Consider the following 17651-nt stretch of genomic DNA (forward strand, 5'->3'; position numbering starts at 1 on the left):
GGATAATCCCAAAGCGTCCCCCCTCTGCCACTCAACCAAGCCCTGACACCCTATCCTAGCATATAGGCAGCTGACCCAGGCTGCTAGTTGGAGTGGACTCACTGGAGATGGAGGTGTAGATAGCAAAGGCCCTGAGGCTGGTCATCTCCTTCCTGCGGGTTATCTCCACTCTCGTGCGGAAGATGTTCTCCCAGGCGTACAGCTTGAGTAGCTTGATGCCACGGAGCATCTCATTGGTCTGCTTCAGCCTGTCGTTGGAATACTCCTGCGGGGTCATCAAATCAGAGAGGTGTGTTCCTCTTCTCCACCCCACCCAAGAGGAAGGAGCTGAGTCAATCCTCTCACTACCCTGCCCAGCTTCTGCCCTGGGGATGCTCCTGCCTCACAGGGATGCTCCTGCCCTCTCCATTAACCTCATTTCACAGACAAAGAAGCTGAGCCTGGACAGGGGAAGTGACCTGCTCCAGGTCAATGACAGTGTGTGGATATGGGGGTGGGGGAGGGACTGTTTGGCCCGAGCAACACCAGAGGAGGTACCTGGAGGAAAAGTGAGCAGACGCACTGATGTGAGAGGACTGATCAGGGAGAGGGAGCAGGCAGACATATGGGGGAAAAAGGTGCTTGCACACCTGTGGACACTCACCAGAGTGCTCCTCTGGGCCTGGGAAAGCTTGGTGGCCACGAAGTACTGGACAGGGGCCAGTAGAATGATGACGGCTGCTCCTATTAAGGCACTGACTCCGAGGATGTAGTAGAGGAGAATTACAGCCACGATGATCTGAAGGGGGATCACAGGGGTGGAGGGGGTGAGTTCCCTTTGACCTGGTGGCTGCTCTGCCAGGGGGTGTTGGCAAAATCCCCCCTTCCCTAGGCCCCTGGTGGGACAAGCCCTGGTAGCCAGACTTCCAAATTGGGGCAGGGGATGTGACAAAGCAATTCCAGAGAGAGGGATTAGCATAATGAGCTCTCACACCAGCAGAGAGTGAGCTATGAATACTTCTGGGCTGGTAACTAACTGCATTTATCTACAAGGCAGGCTGCAGCGTCAGCACTCTCCAAGTCTATTTTCTAGACGGAAGTCTCAGAGCTGTGTCACAAGTATTACAGCACTTCTTGTTCTGTTTGCTGGATATTAAGGCTGATATTTCACACTCAATGAAAAAAAAGTGATAGATGAGCAGAGGAGTAAAACTGCTGCATCCACACCAGACAAAACCAGACCAGGGTCCCAGAGTTTGCATTTCATTCGTACGCAGGCTGTGTCTAATTTTTTAGGGAATCTGGCAAGTATTGTCTGAAAGGGGAACTCATTCTATTTCTGGCTTTATGTAAGTGATTGCCTGCTTCTGAATATTTATGAGAAATGTAAATCACTCTTTCCAGCCCCCAAGCATCAAAATGACAGTTTCTCAAGTTCCTCCAAAGGCAGGCACCTCTAATTACAGGGCTTATTCCAGAGGAACAGACTGCTGCCTTCCTTAATTGAAATAAAAAGATGCCTGGCCTGGCCCTGCACTCTGAGCCCTACACCAAATTGGCATCAAGCACCTCCTCAAGGACAGAAGAGTAGGTGGGGGGCTCTGTAATTTCCATTAATCACAGAATGAATGCCTCTTGCATGAACAGATATCATAGGGGCCGGTTAGTGACCCCTCACCACCTGCCTCCCAGTGTTTAATTGACATTAAATGCTGGCACAGATGGGCAGAAGAGCACATTAGGAGATGAAGAACCCTCCCACCCTGCTGGGCCATGCTTCCATCACCTTCCTGGATATTTGTCCCTGGCATCCAGCCCTTCATTAGCTGCTCATATGGAAGCACTCAGGGTGTCCTTCAGCCAGCTTGGGGTCAGCTGACGCCATGTAAGCTCCCAGGGCATGCCCAGAGTCACTCACAGGGTGCCTGCTGGGTCGGCTCCTGCACCAAAACTACCTCCAGGTGCTTGGAAGCCGCTGGGGCAGGAGCTGGAGACAGAGCTGCTGCTGCTCCCAGGCTCCTCCTCATGCTGCCCCTCCCCCTGCGCTCCCCAAACTCCTTTGTCCACTGTTCTCTTCTGCAGGCGTCTGAATGGACCTCTTGGGGGAGAATACCAGAAATCAGGGATTCAGAGTGTGCAAAACAAGAAGCGAGCATAAAAGGGCTATTCTGTCCCCTATTTATAGTATAGTGTAATGGGGACAGCACAGTCCTGGAGACTGTGGCTCTCAGTTTGAATCCTGCCTCAGTACTTTTCAGCTGTGCAAGCTTGGGCAAGTTACTTATCCTTTCTGAGTCTCAGCTTCTTCATTTTTAAATGGTGTTTAGAACGCCTACTTCGCAGGATTTCTCTGAAGATTAAATGAACATATATGGTAGGCGTCTAGAATAGCACCTGGATCTGGGATTTCCGCTTCTGGCCTGAGCACCAGAGCAAAGATTCATTCACAGGCACGGGATCACAGACTGTGTGGTGAAAGAGTTCTGGATGGGAGACAGAGCACAGGAGGCCAGGGGGCCGGTAAACCATGCTGGGGATTCTCTTGCTATCATCAGCAGAGAATGTGCCATCTCCAGAACCAGCGCCTAAGGTTGTCTGCCTTAAAAAAAAATTATGTTCTTGATTTCCAAAAATAATATGTGCTTATTGGAAAACTTAGAAAGACACACACAATAAAAATTACCTTCCAGTTCTTTTTTCTGTAGGAATCTGTGTGAGTGTATGCACACAAATATTCCAGTTTAGTAGGAAGCATACTGCATATTCTATTTTGTAACTTGCTCTTTTCTCTCAACAGTGTATCATGAACACTTTCCAATGTAATTAAGTAATTATAATTTCAAGCTAATTACTCTGCTACAATATGACTTTTATTGTTTGTAAGAGTGTTCCACATATTATTATTTTATAATTTATTTAAGCTTGGGTGCACTTCAAAAGTCTCAATGAGACTGCTTTGTCTGATCATCAAGAGAGATACCTAGACTGCTTGCAGAGTGTGGGGCAGTATAGGGATTCAGGGGTACATCCCATGGAGATCCCAAGGTATCCCAAGGGAGTAGAAGGTATAGGCAAACAAGTTTAGGTTCAATTAAGACAGGACTTTCTACAAGTCTGAAAAGAAGGAATGGAAGATGGTGGGCTCCCAGTCACTGGACAGGGACAATCAGATTTTGTTTTTTTTTGCGACCCCCCATCCCCAACCCCACCCTGCCGCATCCCATCGCTTACCTGTACTGGCATAGCCCAGAGGTTTGGGCACAAGAAGAAAAACCACATGAGCTGGTTGGTGTCGATGGCAACCAGGTTACAGATTTGCCCAGCAGTCATTTCCCCCATGGACAGGTTGGAGGTGGACAGGTGCATAATTTTATTGTAAATCTTGGTCTAGAAATGAGAGCAGAGTGTTTCACATGCATCATCATCCTCCAAATCATCACTTCAGATGCTGCACATCTACAATGTGCCATGGGTGTCTCAGACATTCATGGAACCCTCAGAGCAGCCGTGTCAGTGGGCACTGTATTCTTGTTACAATTTTACGAATGAGGTAGCTAAGGCTCAGAAGGTAAAGGGCTTTGATTACAGAACAGATAAATCTGAGAGGCAGCAGCATCCAAATGAGGAATCCTTGCCAGAACTTGCTACTTTCCTAGAAAACTGCTTCCAAGGCAAGCAGCCCATTCCCTTAGGAACAGGACTTAATTAGCTCTTAAATCTTAAAACCAGATCTTCATGTCCAATTGTGTTCTTGATTTACCAGAGGCCAGTGGAGTATATGCTTCAGAGCCATAAAAATGATGAAGTGGGCAGTCTCCGTTTCAATGTGGCCATCTCCCACAGGGGAGGGGGCACACCCTGGGGCAAGGCCTGGTTTAATTGAGCCTGCGAAGGTCTGATGTGAGACACGACAATGTGTGAGTGTCGGCTGGTGCTGTCCCTGAGGTCCAGCCACCCCTCGGACCTCCCTCTGCCTCCACAGGGTGGACGGAGACCAGCCACGGTAACGATCCTCCGGTGAGCTCTAAACCTAAAAGCTCTGTGTGCAGTGACCGCGCCTCCTGGGAAAAAAAACAGTTTTCAGGCTGCACACTCTTGAATGAAATCCTATTGTGCATTTTGCTGTAAGGCAGATCCTCAGTTCCTAATTCATCTATTGTGTAAACCTAGGCTTTTTTGTGTGTCAGGTTTGCTTAAAGCATGAATCGACTCTATGCCTTTGTCTGAGCTTATATGCACCAAGGGAAAGGTTTAAAATAATGGGAATGATTTTTTTTTTCTTTATAAATCTGTGCAAATTCGGGAGCCCTGGTGGTGCAGCGGTTAAGAGCTCGGCTGCTAACCAAAAGGTCGGCAGTTTGAATCCACCAGCCACTGCTTGGAAACTCTATAGGGCAGTTCTACTCTGTCCTATAGGGTTGCGATGAGTGGGAATCGACTAGATGGCAACGGTTTTTTTTTTTTAATGCAAATTCTGGGTTATGTGAAATCATGCTTCAAAGAATAATCACCTAGTTTCAGGGACAGAGTTCTCAAATGAAGCATTATTAACTAAAGAATGCACAGAAATGCACAACTGACTGAGAGCTAGTATATTTCAAAATATGTATATAATATATGCCATATATGTACATATTTTGAAATTGGCATATATTATATGCATATTTTGAAATATACTAGCTCTCAGTCAATTGTGCATGTATTTATAATGTAATGTATTATATAAGGAGCCCTGGTAGCACAATGGTTAAAACCCTCGGCTGCTACTGCAGGGTCGGCAGTTTGAACCCACCAGCTGCTCCGCAGGAGAAAAGACCTAGCGATCTGCTCCCGTAAAGATTACACCCTAGGAAACCCTATGGGGCAGTTCTTCTCTATCCCATAGGTTTGTATGAGTCAGATTCAACTCGACCACACACAACAACAACAATACATAAACCAAACCCATTCATTGCCTTCGAGTTGATTACTACTCGTGGCAACCCCACATGTTACAGAGTAGAACTATTCTCCATAGGGTTTTCTTGGCTGTAATCTTTGTGAAGTAGACTTCTAGGTCTTCCCTCCATGGCGCCACTGGGAGGATTTGAATCGCCAACCTTTTGGTTAGTAGCCCAGTGCAAACCATTTGTACCACCCAGGAACAGTTACTGCATTTTATATATTGTACGTATTATATAATATAGTACTGATAAATATATTATGTAATACATGAATAATATATATAAGGCAGGAACTATGCTTAATAACTTTTCATACAAGAAATGTGGTTGTTTTGGAACTCATGAAGACACAGATCCTTATCTATAATTTTATGTAAATCTCTGAAAGGAAGGTTTTTTTTCCTCTCTGTTTTCATAATGAATGTCCACATTTCCTTCTTGTGGCATATGAATTAATCTCTCTTACTAATGCAAAAAAATCTAGACAGTTTGATAAAAACAATTACTTGCTAAGACATTTTAAAAACCACTCTTGGCTCTTTTAGCATAATTGGAAAATACTAGGCTGATGTGTGATTTATAACATACAAATAGGGAGTAGATTTAATTACAGAACTTTCTCACCACAAAACCTGCTGTTGTTTGTGGTAGTGTGAGCCTGCTGAAGGAGGCTGAGCAGAGGCTGGGACTTTCAGAGAGGTTTTGTGAACTGAGCTATGTTTGATTCCTCCTAGCTCTGAGCTCCTATGATCTTACAGGGTCTTAGATTTTCCTGGGTGCTTTCCACCATTCTCACATGATGACATCCCTAAGGAAATGACTCTGCTTTCTTAGTGAAGAAACACTGGTAGTGGGCAGGGTTGTCATGTACAGCTGTGCAGGTTATGCACTACACAATTCCAGGGGGCACCATTTACATGGTCTACACCAAGATAACCGGAGTTTGGACCCTGACACTCTACCCAGCCCAGGTTATACCCTTCTCCTCTTAGACCCTTTTCCACAAAGCCTCTGATTCTGCTTCCCACAGGACCCAACAATGTTAATAATTCTGAGGAACATTTCTGAAGAATGAGGTGGCTTTTGGATTTAGCTGTAAAATCATGCTGCTGATCACATGGGAATTGCTGGATATGACAGAGTCTGCTAGGTGTCTTCCAGTACCCATTCTCTTCCTTTCACAAAGAGAACTTTTAGCAGGGCATACATAGCTATCAAAAATAGCACACTTTCTAGCCTCTGTAGGTATAGCCATGTGGCCAATTTCTCACCAACAGAATGGGAGAGGAAATGATATGTGCAACTTCTGTGTTATGGCCTTAAAGGGAAGAGGCATTCCCTCCTCTTGTCCTTTCTTTTTTCTCGCTGATTAAAAATCCGGATGTGATAGTGGAAGTTTCAATAGCCATCTTGGACCATGAAATAAAAGTCACACAAAAGTGAGGAGGTTGGCAGATCAATGTTATAGAAGGAGCCCATGTCTCTGATTATTGTGTAGCTGCCGTACTATCCCAAACTACCAGCCCTTACTCTTGGTGAAAATAAACAAATGTCTATCCTATTTAAACTGCTATCATAGTGGGTCTCTCTAGTCCAACAGCTGAACCAAAATTCTAATGAAAACACTGATGCTTGGACAACTCTAATGTCCACCTTCCCCAAAGGGGCCTTAAATCCTCCCTGACTCTGGTCATCCTTTCAACCTACTCAAAAAGAAACCCCCAGAAGGTAGGAGCAAAAGCCTAGGCCCATGTGAACTTTCAGACCAGATAAGTCCTCTCTCATTAGTGACCCAAGATTTAAGAGCTCAAATAGATCTACGAGGCTAACTGGTCCTAGTATGTCAAACAGTTTTCTTTTTTTGAACCCAAAGAACACTGCTTGGTAGCAGAACCCTAGAACACTATATGGAGAAGGATACTGCGGCTGCATTTGCACTCAGCAGGAGAGAGTGCTATAATCGATTAATAATGCCTGCCACATTCATGGCTGGAGAACAAGGGCTGAGTAGCTGATATCTCAGATCTAGTCTTAGGCTCTTATTTTACAAAGGAGAAGAGTGAGGCCCAAAGGAAGGAAGTGCCTTGCCCAAAGTCACATGGCTGCTATGGTACAGAACCAGGACTAGCACTGCATCTCAGAGTCCAAACCAAGGCACTTTCCCTAATCCCACACTGCACTGTCAATGGTTATTGTTTCAAAACATTGTTAATTAAAGGGCAACAAAAATTAAATTCACAGTAGAGTTTTTCTTGAGTGTCCATGGGGATGAATAATGAGGTTCTTACTGTGACATGAAAAAATAATCATCTAAGTACCTGTATTGCTCCTCTCAAGTTAATTCCAGTTTCAATGGCAACATAGTAGGATGCTTGCAGAAATGTCCTTTGCAGTAGGAGGGTGAGGAACAACAGCACAGCTAAGACGTAGGCATTAGCAAGGAACTCTTGGGATGACACAAAGTAAACCCCGAGAAATTGTGTCTGTTGGAAACAGAAGTTCAGAAATGGCTGTTATGGCCAGCAAAATGATGACCATTATTAGTACATAATACTGTGCCATAATGGTCATGGTTATTATAGGAACCTCCGTGCTTGCAAAGCCCGGTGCAATTGTTTATGAGTAGAAAATCAAGTTGATAAATTCAACTAAACATTTCTCTAACTACAGGGAGGGTTGCCTATATCCTCTTCATCCTCCACTTAGAGGAACAGAATAAAGCCCATTTCTAACCTGAAGCCCCATAAATATGACTCCCTGCATAGTAGCCACCAGGCCCAGGGGAGCTCACTCTGAATGGAACAAGAATAAATAGAACGAATCACGGAGCAGCCAAAACGAGAACTGCTAGAACAAATCCCATGATGTGTGTTCTCTATTTTTCTGCCACAAAAACAGAATTAACAGAGGCCTTGTCCCAGACTCACTGACAATCTGCTCTGTAGTGATTTCTGAGTAGAAAAGACCAGTGGAAACGTGGTACTGTAGTGTTCCTGCGTGAGAGATGGGAACTTACCATAGAATGGACTGATTTCAGACACAAGCCCCCCAGCATGGTGGGCTTCCAGGTCTTCTTCTTAAATTTAAGGTTCTCTTGCTGCACTCCTAGCAAGATCTCAGATGATAAGCAATGGAGAAAAACAAACGTTCTGACTTTGTTGCTAAAGATACCAGGGAACAACAGTGCTTCTGTTTTCAAATTCGGCCTCAACAGCTCCCAACACAATTTTGATCTTAAGTCCATTGCTCACCAGCAGCATCACATCATTTCCATGAAGACAGAACTCTCCCCTGTCAGAGACTCTGCCCTGAACTCTGCAAGCTGTTTGGAAGGGTGTGGAGCTGCTGCAGGGTAAAGAGTGATGGGAGCTGGAACTAGTGATGAGCAGGAGCCAGACGGCATGTCCAGGAGCGGGCTGAGAGGAGACCTTTCCCTAGAGTCAGAAGTTCCTGGGTCTTGGATACAGGGATTCCTGATGATGGAAAAGACCTCACCCCTTGGTCTAATGGGGTCCCTCTAAACCAGGTCTCACTGCTCCCTGGACTGTCTGGTCCAGCTTACAACTGTCTCTCCTTTGCTCTGTGGGATTGGGGTCTTCTCCTTTCGGGCACAGCAGGAAGCTGACATAGGGAGACCACTGAGGAGTACATGCAAGATCCTGCAAGGAAACCCCCTACCCCCTACCAAGGCCTGGAGCCCCTGATACTGTTCCATTTGCCAATATACCAGAGGGAGAGGTGGAGGGAGAAGCGAGAAGGATGGGGGTGGGCTGGAAGCACCAAAACGGACCTTAAAATTGGGTTGCAGGGGAGAGACCTGACCTTGCAGGGGTGAAAGGGCTTGGAAATAACATTTATCAGGTGCAGAACTCCATCCTCACAATTCTCTAATGAGGAAGGTACCATTCTTAGCCCCATCTTATACATGAGGAAATGCAGGTTCAACATGGTTAAGTGGCTGGCCCAAGGTTACCTGCTGGTAAGGGAACAGCTGAACATGAACCCAGGTGACGGCAAAGCCAACACCCCAGACCCATTGTCAAGGCCTCATCCAGATTTTTGACCTGGACTCTCCCATTGTCAGCTATAAGCTTGTGACTTGTAGGGGACAGAAACATGCCCAAACGGCTGGTTCTGGGTCAAAATTACAGGCCTTTGGGCTCAGGGAAACTGGGTCCTGTTTAACATGCCCTGGAATTCTACTGTACCACCCTCTGCACAGACTCAGCTCTGGAGAATGGAGTTCATTTTTTTAAAGTGTTATTGAATTGTGTCCCCCAAAATATATGTTGTAAATCCTAACCGTTATACCTGTGGATGAAACCCTATTTGGGAATAGGGTCTTCTTTGCTATGTTAATGAAGCTGTATCAGTGTAGGATGTGTCTTAAACCAATTACTTTTGAGCTATAAAAAGCAGATTAGGCACAGAAGCAAGGAAGCATAGATTGAGGAAGATGGATGCCACACCAGATGAAGATCACCAAGGAACTGAGGAACAGAAATTGAAAAGAGACAAAGATCTTCCCCTAAAGTTGACAGAGAGAGAAAGCCTTCTTCTAGATCCAGCACCCTGAATTTGGACTTCTAGCCTAAACTGTGAGAAAATAAACTTCTGTTCATTAAAGCTATCCACTTGTGGTATTTCTGTTACAGCAGCACCAGGAAACTAAGACACAAAGCAACAAAACATATTGTGAGACTTTATCCCAAAGGACATAATTTAACACAAGGAAATGGCTGCATGCACAGCCATATTTCTAGGTTATTTCAGGGGGAGAGTGGAAAAATCCATGTAAATGTCCAACTGTATGAAATAGTGAGATACGTTATGAAACTCATGGAAACACTATGCACCCAAGAACATCGATCATTATGAAAGCTTTCTAGCAGGATGGTGTGCCACGTAGTATGGAATGTTATGCATGTGCTGTGTTATAATGATCAGAAAATGAGGCTGGAGAATGAGGGCTGGAAAAATCAACCAATCATTTATGATGGTTATTTTACATGTTGTATTAGGTTGTTAGGTGTCATCCAGTCAGTTCCGACTCATAGCCACCCTACGTACAACAGAATGAAACACTGCCAGGTCCTGCACCATCCTCAAAATCATTGTTATGCTTGAGCCCATTGTTGCACCCACTGTGTCAATCCATCTTGTTTCGCTGACCCTCTACTTTACCAAGCATGATGTCTCTGTCCAGGGACTGGTCCCTCCTGATAATATGTCCAAAGTAAGTAAGACAAAGTCTCGCCATCCTCACTTCCAAGGAGCACTCTGGCTGTACTTCTTCCAAGATAGAATTGTCATTCTTCTGGCAGTCCATGGTAATATTCAATATTCTTCGCTAACACCATAATTCAAAGGCATCAATTTGTCTTCAGTCTTCCTTATTCATTGTCAATTTTCACATGCATATGAGGCGACTGAAAATACCACGGCTTGGGTCAGGTACACCTTAGTCTTCAAAGTGACATCTTTGCTTTTAACACTTGAAAAAGGTCTTTTGCAGCAGATTTGCCCAATGCAATGTGTTGATTGCTGCTTCCATGGGCGTTGATTGTGATCCAAGTAGAATGAAATCCTTGACAGCTTCACTCTTCTCCGTTTATCATGATGTTGCTTACTGGTCTAGTTGTGAGGATTTTTGTTTTCTTTATGTTGAGGTGCAATCCATACTGAAGGCTATAATCTTTGATCTTCATCAGTAGGTGCTTCAAGTCCTCTTCACTTTCTGCAAGCAAGGTTGTGTCATCTGCATTCATCTGCATATCACAGGTTGTTAATGAGTCTTCATAGAGTCCACCTTCTCAGATTATTTGCTCAGCATAGAGACTGAATAACTATGGTGAAAGGATGCAATCCTGACACACTCCTTTCCTGACTTTAAACCACACAGTATTCCCTTGTTCTGTTCAAACAAAATACTATATGGTATTTATTAAATGTCCTTGTCAGTATTTGTACCTTTTAAACAAAGCAATAAACTCTTTTATGTCAAATTGTAGGTCCTTGGCGTGTTATCTCCTGCTGTGGTGCATTCAGGGTGCTGGCAATGGCCACTGTCCTCACGTCCATTCCTGGATTCCCCAGGCCCTTCTCTCCTTGCTGGGCTCCCCCAGGGCCTGCCTTCCTTAGACAGCACCCCAGGCCTCTTGGCTAGTCTAGAATCCACTTCTTACTCAAAATTTAGTTATCCCAGGTTCCATTCCTTCTAAGCTGTCTCTCTCAAGAGAAATCCTATAATGGCCTAATGACTCATACCTGCAGGGAGAGTTGTATTTTAATAAGTCACAAAATTCTTGATCCAAAGAAATATAGTTTCTGGCTCCAGGGGGTGTCGGGGGGGCACTGGGGGGGCTGTTAAGGCTTTGCCTTTAGACCCCGATAAAGAAAATACGTTGCTTTTAAGAAATGTACTTGGACAAATATTCACAAGGACACTTAACAAATACCACCCATAGACTAACCAACGTAAGCAATCAGTTGATTTTTCCAGCCCTCATCCTCAACCTATCTGATCCCCAGTTTCCTCAGTTTTCAGACCTCATCCTCAACCTAAATGAGGCTATTAAGGGTCTCTATTTCAGGGAGTTGTTCTGAGGATTCACTGTAACAATGCAGGTAAAAAACAAACAAGCAAACAAAAAAAAAAAAAAAAAAAAACCAGTGTGTATAGGCACTCAATATATGGCAACTTCTGCATTATTTATTAAAAACTCATTTCCCATGTGCATCCTGGGTGTCAGGCACAGAGCCTGGTACTGGGCACACAGAGGTCAGACATTGCATTTCCTGTTTTAGGGGGCTCAAGGTCAAGCTGGGGAAGGAGACAAGGAGTGTTTTGATGGCTGAAGCACAGGTTGTTAGGGAGCAGGGAGGAAGGGCATCTAATCCAACTAGGGAAGGCTTCCCGGAAGAGGCGACATTTGAGCCAAGTCTTGATGACTGAGGAGTTGGTGAGGTGAAGGGGAGCCCTCCAGTCCATAGGAGCTACATAGGTATTGTCATGAAGAAATCAACACAAGTACTGACATTACAAAGTCAAAGAAGTACCAGTACGTATAAGTTCACAAAGTCACTCACAGTGATAGACAAAAATATGAACAGACAAACACAGACACACACAGAAAAAGACACCCTGAGAGACACAGGGACAGACTCAAGGACACACATGCAGATGCATAAGCAGTTCTCAGGAGAACTGATTCAGAAACAAAATACATACACACTCACAAACCTACACACATTCCCCACTGAGGTTTAGAAGCCCGTTAGAAGCTTTGGTCCTTAGGTCAAACCCAGACTGTTTTTTCTTTCTCCGGCTCAGCTGACAGCCTAGAGCAGTGCTGGCAGATTTCAGGCGCCAGCAGGTCTTTGTGAATCCAATGCCCTTGCCCTCCAGGCCAGATCAGTGCATCCATAGCAGGTGACAGATTGGGGGTGGGGTGGGGCCAGAGAGATGCTAGAAGAAGCGAGATCACGGGCCACGCCCAGCCTGGGACCCAGCTTTCCCTGGGGAGTGGAAGAGGGCAGGAGCATCAAGTATCTGACAGGCCCCAGACACTTCCAGTAATTAAAGAAATAAAAAATATTTGTCCTCGCAGATGCCAAGGGTGGTGTGTTTCTTGCCAACTATGAGTGTCCTATAAAGGGAAGACAGGACTGGCCGGCCACTGATAATGATGTAAACAATGGGTGCCCGGCTTTGCAGACTGCAGTGGGATGGACTCAGGCTGGGCAGAGAGCCGGACTTCCTCACCGAGACAGCTGTTAAACACTGCAACATGTGGTGAGGGAGATTCTTCTTTGTGGGTTCATAAAGACCAGAATAGTGCCCATCTCTCTAGGTTAGAGCCAGATGTCCTCAGTAAATGACTCCTTTTCCCATTTTCTGGGTCCAGAAGCCCAAATGAGAATGACACCATATTCCAGACAACCCCATGATTGAGGATTCTTTGTTGCTGACACTGGAGACTGTATTTACTTCCAACTCTCGTTTCCATGTCTGTAATTTGCTGATTGTATTTGGGCTGCAGGGAACAAATATTAAATCTGATAAGGCTGGCTGCCACTGAGGCAGGGCCATCTGGCTTAGGGATTTTATAATGCTGACAAGTAACTGGGACAAGTGCATTCCAATGAGAGGACAATAAATCCCAGGGCTTGTGTATAAACAAACAAAAGATGGCAAAACTAACATTCAGATGAATTGAAATTCTAAGTGTTGTTCTCATCACCTCTTTGGTGCATCCTGCCTCAGAACTCTCTCCTTAGGAGAATCCCATAAGTTTTGAGAAATGCAGGAAGAAAATGATGGTGTAGACAAGTTGCTAAGGGCTCTGGCTTGGGTCACTTCCCTGTCATATTAACAGCTGGCTCCATGTCACTATGGGATAGCCAACGAGGGGTGTTCTGGGTCTCCTATGGTCAGAGCAAAGCCGGAGGTGATACTCTCTGGACAAGGTAAACAGTCCCCTGTCCTCTCCCTTTTTTGTTTGTTTGTTTACAAATAATTTTAACATTTACTTTCAATTCTCCTCACTAGGAAACTGCTAAAACTTCTAGACTGTTGTGATTAAAGAAAATGTAGCAAATAGTTCCCTTCCGTTGCTTTCTAGATTCTCTTATAGTTTTTTTTTTTTAAATAGTATTTTATTGTGTTGTAAGTGAAAGTTTATGAAGCAAATCAGGTTCCCCTTTAACAATTTTTATACAGATTGTTCCATGTCATTGGTTGCAATTTTTACAATGTGTTAGCATTCTCATTATTTCCATTCTGTTTGTTCTGTTTGCATTGATCTAGCTTCCCTTCCCCTTCGTGCCTTCTCATCTTTACTTTTGGATAAATGTTGACCGTATGGTCTTATATAGTTAATTGTTTAAGGGAACATATTACTCACAGGTAATATTGTTTATTTTATAAGCCAATCTATTCTTTGGCTGAAAGGTGACCTGCAGAAATGGCTTCAATTCCAAGTTCAAAAGCTATCTTAGTGCCATAGTCTCAGAGTTCTTCTAGTCTCTATCAATCCAGTAGGTCTGGCCTTTTTTAGGAATTTAACTTTTGTTCTATATTTTTCTCCCATTCTATCTGGGACCTTCTATTTTGCCCCTGGTCAGAACAGTTGGTAGTGGTAGCCGGGCATCATCTAGTTCTTCTGGTCTCAGGCTAGAAGAGGTTATGGTTAGTGTGGGCTATTAGCCCTGTGGACTAGTTTCTTCTTTGAGCCTTTCATTTCCTTCATTCTCTTTTGTTCCATATGAGGAGAGACCAGTAGTTGTATCTTAGATGGCCGCTCGCAAGGTTTTGAGACCCCAGTTGCTACTCACCAAACTAGGATGTAGAACATTGTCTTTGAGAACTATGTTATGCCAGCTGACTAAGCTGTCCCCCAAGACTGTGGTCCCAAGCCTTTTAATCCAGTAAACCAATTCCACAAGTTGTTTGGATATGTCTAGAAAGACTCCGTAACTGTGCCCCCTATGTGGTTTGTTATATATGTGGATATATATATGCAGTACACACAAACGTGTATATACACATGCCTGCAGATACTCCTATACATGCAAATACATTTACTCTCATATGCCTTCTATACACATATATGCATCCATATCTACCTACATAACCATATACATTTTTTTGGTTGTTTTTACTGTTGTTGCAAAATTGTATATGCTATAGCATTTACCAAAATTGTCCCTTTTTATCATATTTCTCAATGTCTCTATTTACGTTGGTCAAGTTGTGTTGACTTCACGCATATTTGGGATTGCCTTCCCCATCACCAAAAGTGACAAGTGTCTACTATCTAGAAAGTGATTGCCCTTTCCTCCCCATTCCATCCTGGGTAACCATCAAAGAACCTTTGCTTTCTGTGTATATATCTATTTTTGGCTTTGTATAATAGTGGGACCATACAATATTTGTCTTTTTGTGATAGACTTACTTCACTCAGCATAATGTCCTCCAGATTCATCCATGTTGTAAGATGTTTCGTGGACTCCTCATTATTCTTTATAGTTGCATAGTATTCCATTGCATGTATGTACCACAATTTGTTTATCCATCCATTCTTCTGTTGATGGGCACCTTTTTGCTATTGTGAATAATGCTGCAATGAATGTAGGTGCGCAAAAGTCTATTCGTATCACTGCTCTTATATCTCTAGGATATATACCTAGGAGTGGGATTGCTAGATCATCAGATATTTCTACTTCTAGCTTTTTGAGGAAGCACCATACTGTTTTCCCTAGTGGTTGTACCATTTTACAATCCCCTCAGCAAGGTATAAGAGTTCCAATCCTCCCATAAAACTTTCGGTTTGTTTTGTTTGATCATTGCCATTTTTTCAGGGGTGAGACGGTATTTCATTGTAGTTTTGATTTGCATCTCTCTAACGGTTAATGATCATGAGCAGCATTTCACGTATTTGTTGGCCACCTGAATGTCCTCTTTGGTGAAGTGTCTGTTCATGTCCTTTGCCCATTTTTTTACTGGATTGTTTTGTCTTTTTGTTGTTGAGTTGTTGAAGTTTTCTATATATTTTAGAGATTACACCCTTATCAGATATGTCATTGCCGAAGATTTTCCCCTGGTCTGTAGGTTCTCTTTTTACTCTCTTGGTAAACTCTTTTGAGGAGCATAAATATTTAATTTTTCGGAGGTCCCAGTTATCTAATTTGCTTCTGTCATTCGTGAATTTTTAGTTTTGTTTGATTAGGCTATTTATGCTGAAAATTAGGTCCCCTAGTTTTGACCCTATGTTATCTTCCAGGAGCTTTATAGTTTTAGCGTCAACATTTAGGTCTTTGATCCATTTTGAGTTAGTTATTGTGCATGGTGTGAGGTATGGATCCTGTTTCATTTTTCTGCATATGGATATCCACTTTTGCCAGCACCATTTGTTTAAAGAGACTGTTTCTTCCCCCAGAGAATGGACTTTGACCCTTAGTTGAAGATCAGCTGCCTGTAGATGGATGGATTTACTTCTGGGTTCTCAATTCTATCCCATTGATCTATGTGTCTGTCATCGAACCAGCACCAAGCTGTTTTGATTACCGTGTCTGTATAGTAAGTTTTGAGATCAGGAAGTGTGAGGCCTCCTACTTTGTTCTTCTTCAATGTTGCTTTAGCTATTCAGGGCCTCCTTCCTTTCCATATAAAGTTGGAGATTAGTTTTTCCATTTCATTAAAGAATGTTGTTGGGACTTGGATTGGGATTGCATTGTATATATAGATTGCTTTTGGTAGTATTGACATGTTCACAATGTTAAGTCTTCCAATCCATAAGCATGGAATATTTTTCTGCCCGCTCTTTTTAGGCCAAGTAAAGTTCAAAGACTAAAAAGCCACAGAAGGCCTCAAAAACCATCAAAGTCTAAATAAGCAAAAATAGTCCTCACATTCTTGATTGAACAAGAAACCTGTGCATCTCAGTCTGGCCAACTCCTACTCATTCATCAAGGCCCATTTAAATACCTTCTCCTCTTTGAAGCCTTCTATGATCACTGGCTGAGTTAGTCACTCCGTCTCCCCACAATTCCCTGTATGTATATACTTCCTATAGTTGTATTTAACACATTGTATAAAAATATTTTATTTCAATTTCTCCTTCTCCCATTGGATTTCACAATCCTTGGACCCAGAGGTGATGGAGTGATAATAATAATAATAATAGTCAGTTTAACATCATGCTTGTAAACACCCAGGTTATGGGGCAAAAAAGACTTGGGTTCAAATCCTGACTTTGTCACCTACTAGCTGAGAGACCCTGGAGAAAGTTACTTAACCTCTCTGAGTCTCAAGTTCCTTATCTGTAAAATGGGGATGAGAATATCTACCTCATGAATTGTATAGTACATAAATTATATCTCTATGAAGTTGCTTAAAAAAAAAGAACTTATCTTAAACAGTCTTTTTAGGGATTAAATGAGATAATACAACCATAGCTACTGTACACAGTCAGGTACATATTAAGCGGTCAGTAAGTGGTTGTTAGCATTGTTAACAGTCCTTGTCATAACCATTGCCTCTTTATTCTCAGGACCCAACCCAGGTATGGCACACAATAGAGTTCAATAAACATTTTGCTGAATAAATCAGACAAAGACATTTGAACTGTCTCATATTCCTGACCAAAGGTGCTCAGATGATTAAATATATCTGCAGAAAAAATTAATATAAACTTCCTGAGGATTAACTACTGTCTGTGATTTTGGAGCCCATGAGATGAATAACATTACACAAGGGGGTATCATAAATTATTAAGATCCCTAATTGCTAATTCTCTGAATTGTTTTGAGACTGCCTGTTTGTGGTTAGAAGGTTATAATGATGTCCAAGCTGGAAAATAAATCTCTGAGTCTTACTAGGGGTGAAAAGTTATCCATTTTGTGACCATCTAAACCTAAGTGGCAGCGAAGAAATGAACAAAAGAATAAAGGCCTTCTTCCATGAGTGGATGCAACCTCCTCAAGTAAAGGAAAATAAACCCCCAGGGAGATTTTCTGTCTCTTTTGTCTAACATATTTCAGTTTACAGCAACTTTAGAGCTGGAAAGACCACTGGATATCATCTCGTCCATTGACTTCCAATATTTTTAAGCTGTGGAACCCTTTTTTAAAAAGAAGGTTTAATGTGAAAGTCCAACAAGTTAATAAAACTGGGACAGCTTTGAATGAAGTTTGGGGAGAAAAAGCCCTATCATGGAGGTTTGCCTC

At 43.1% G+C, this 17651-nt stretch overlaps 1 protein-coding gene across 3 annotated transcripts in view; it reads right to left on the bottom strand.

Annotated features, from left to right (window-relative positions):
- Positions 1–17651, bottom strand: part of ABCC8 (ATP binding cassette subfamily C member 8) — an 84940-nt gene that overhangs the window by 49824 nt on the left and 17465 nt on the right. For all 3 annotated transcript variants that reach the window (XM_023736635.1, XM_004369685.2, XM_012557090.1), the window contains exons 7-10: positions 7241–7405; positions 3211–3366; positions 644–778; positions 103–265 (exon numbers count right to left, since the gene is read on the bottom strand). In XM_023736635.1, the coding sequence (XP_023592403.1) occupies positions 103–265; positions 644–778; positions 3211–3366; positions 7241–7405 (619 nt within the window). The remainder of the gene's footprint in view (positions 1–102; positions 266–643; positions 779–3210; positions 3367–7240; positions 7406–17651) is intronic.

The sequence above is a fragment of the Trichechus manatus genome, unplaced genomic scaffold (genome assembly GCF_000243295.1).
Source record: "Trichechus manatus latirostris isolate Lorelei unplaced genomic scaffold, TriManLat1.0 scaffold00006, whole genome shotgun sequence".
NCBI lineage: Eukaryota > Metazoa > Chordata > Mammalia > Sirenia > Trichechidae > Trichechus > Trichechus manatus.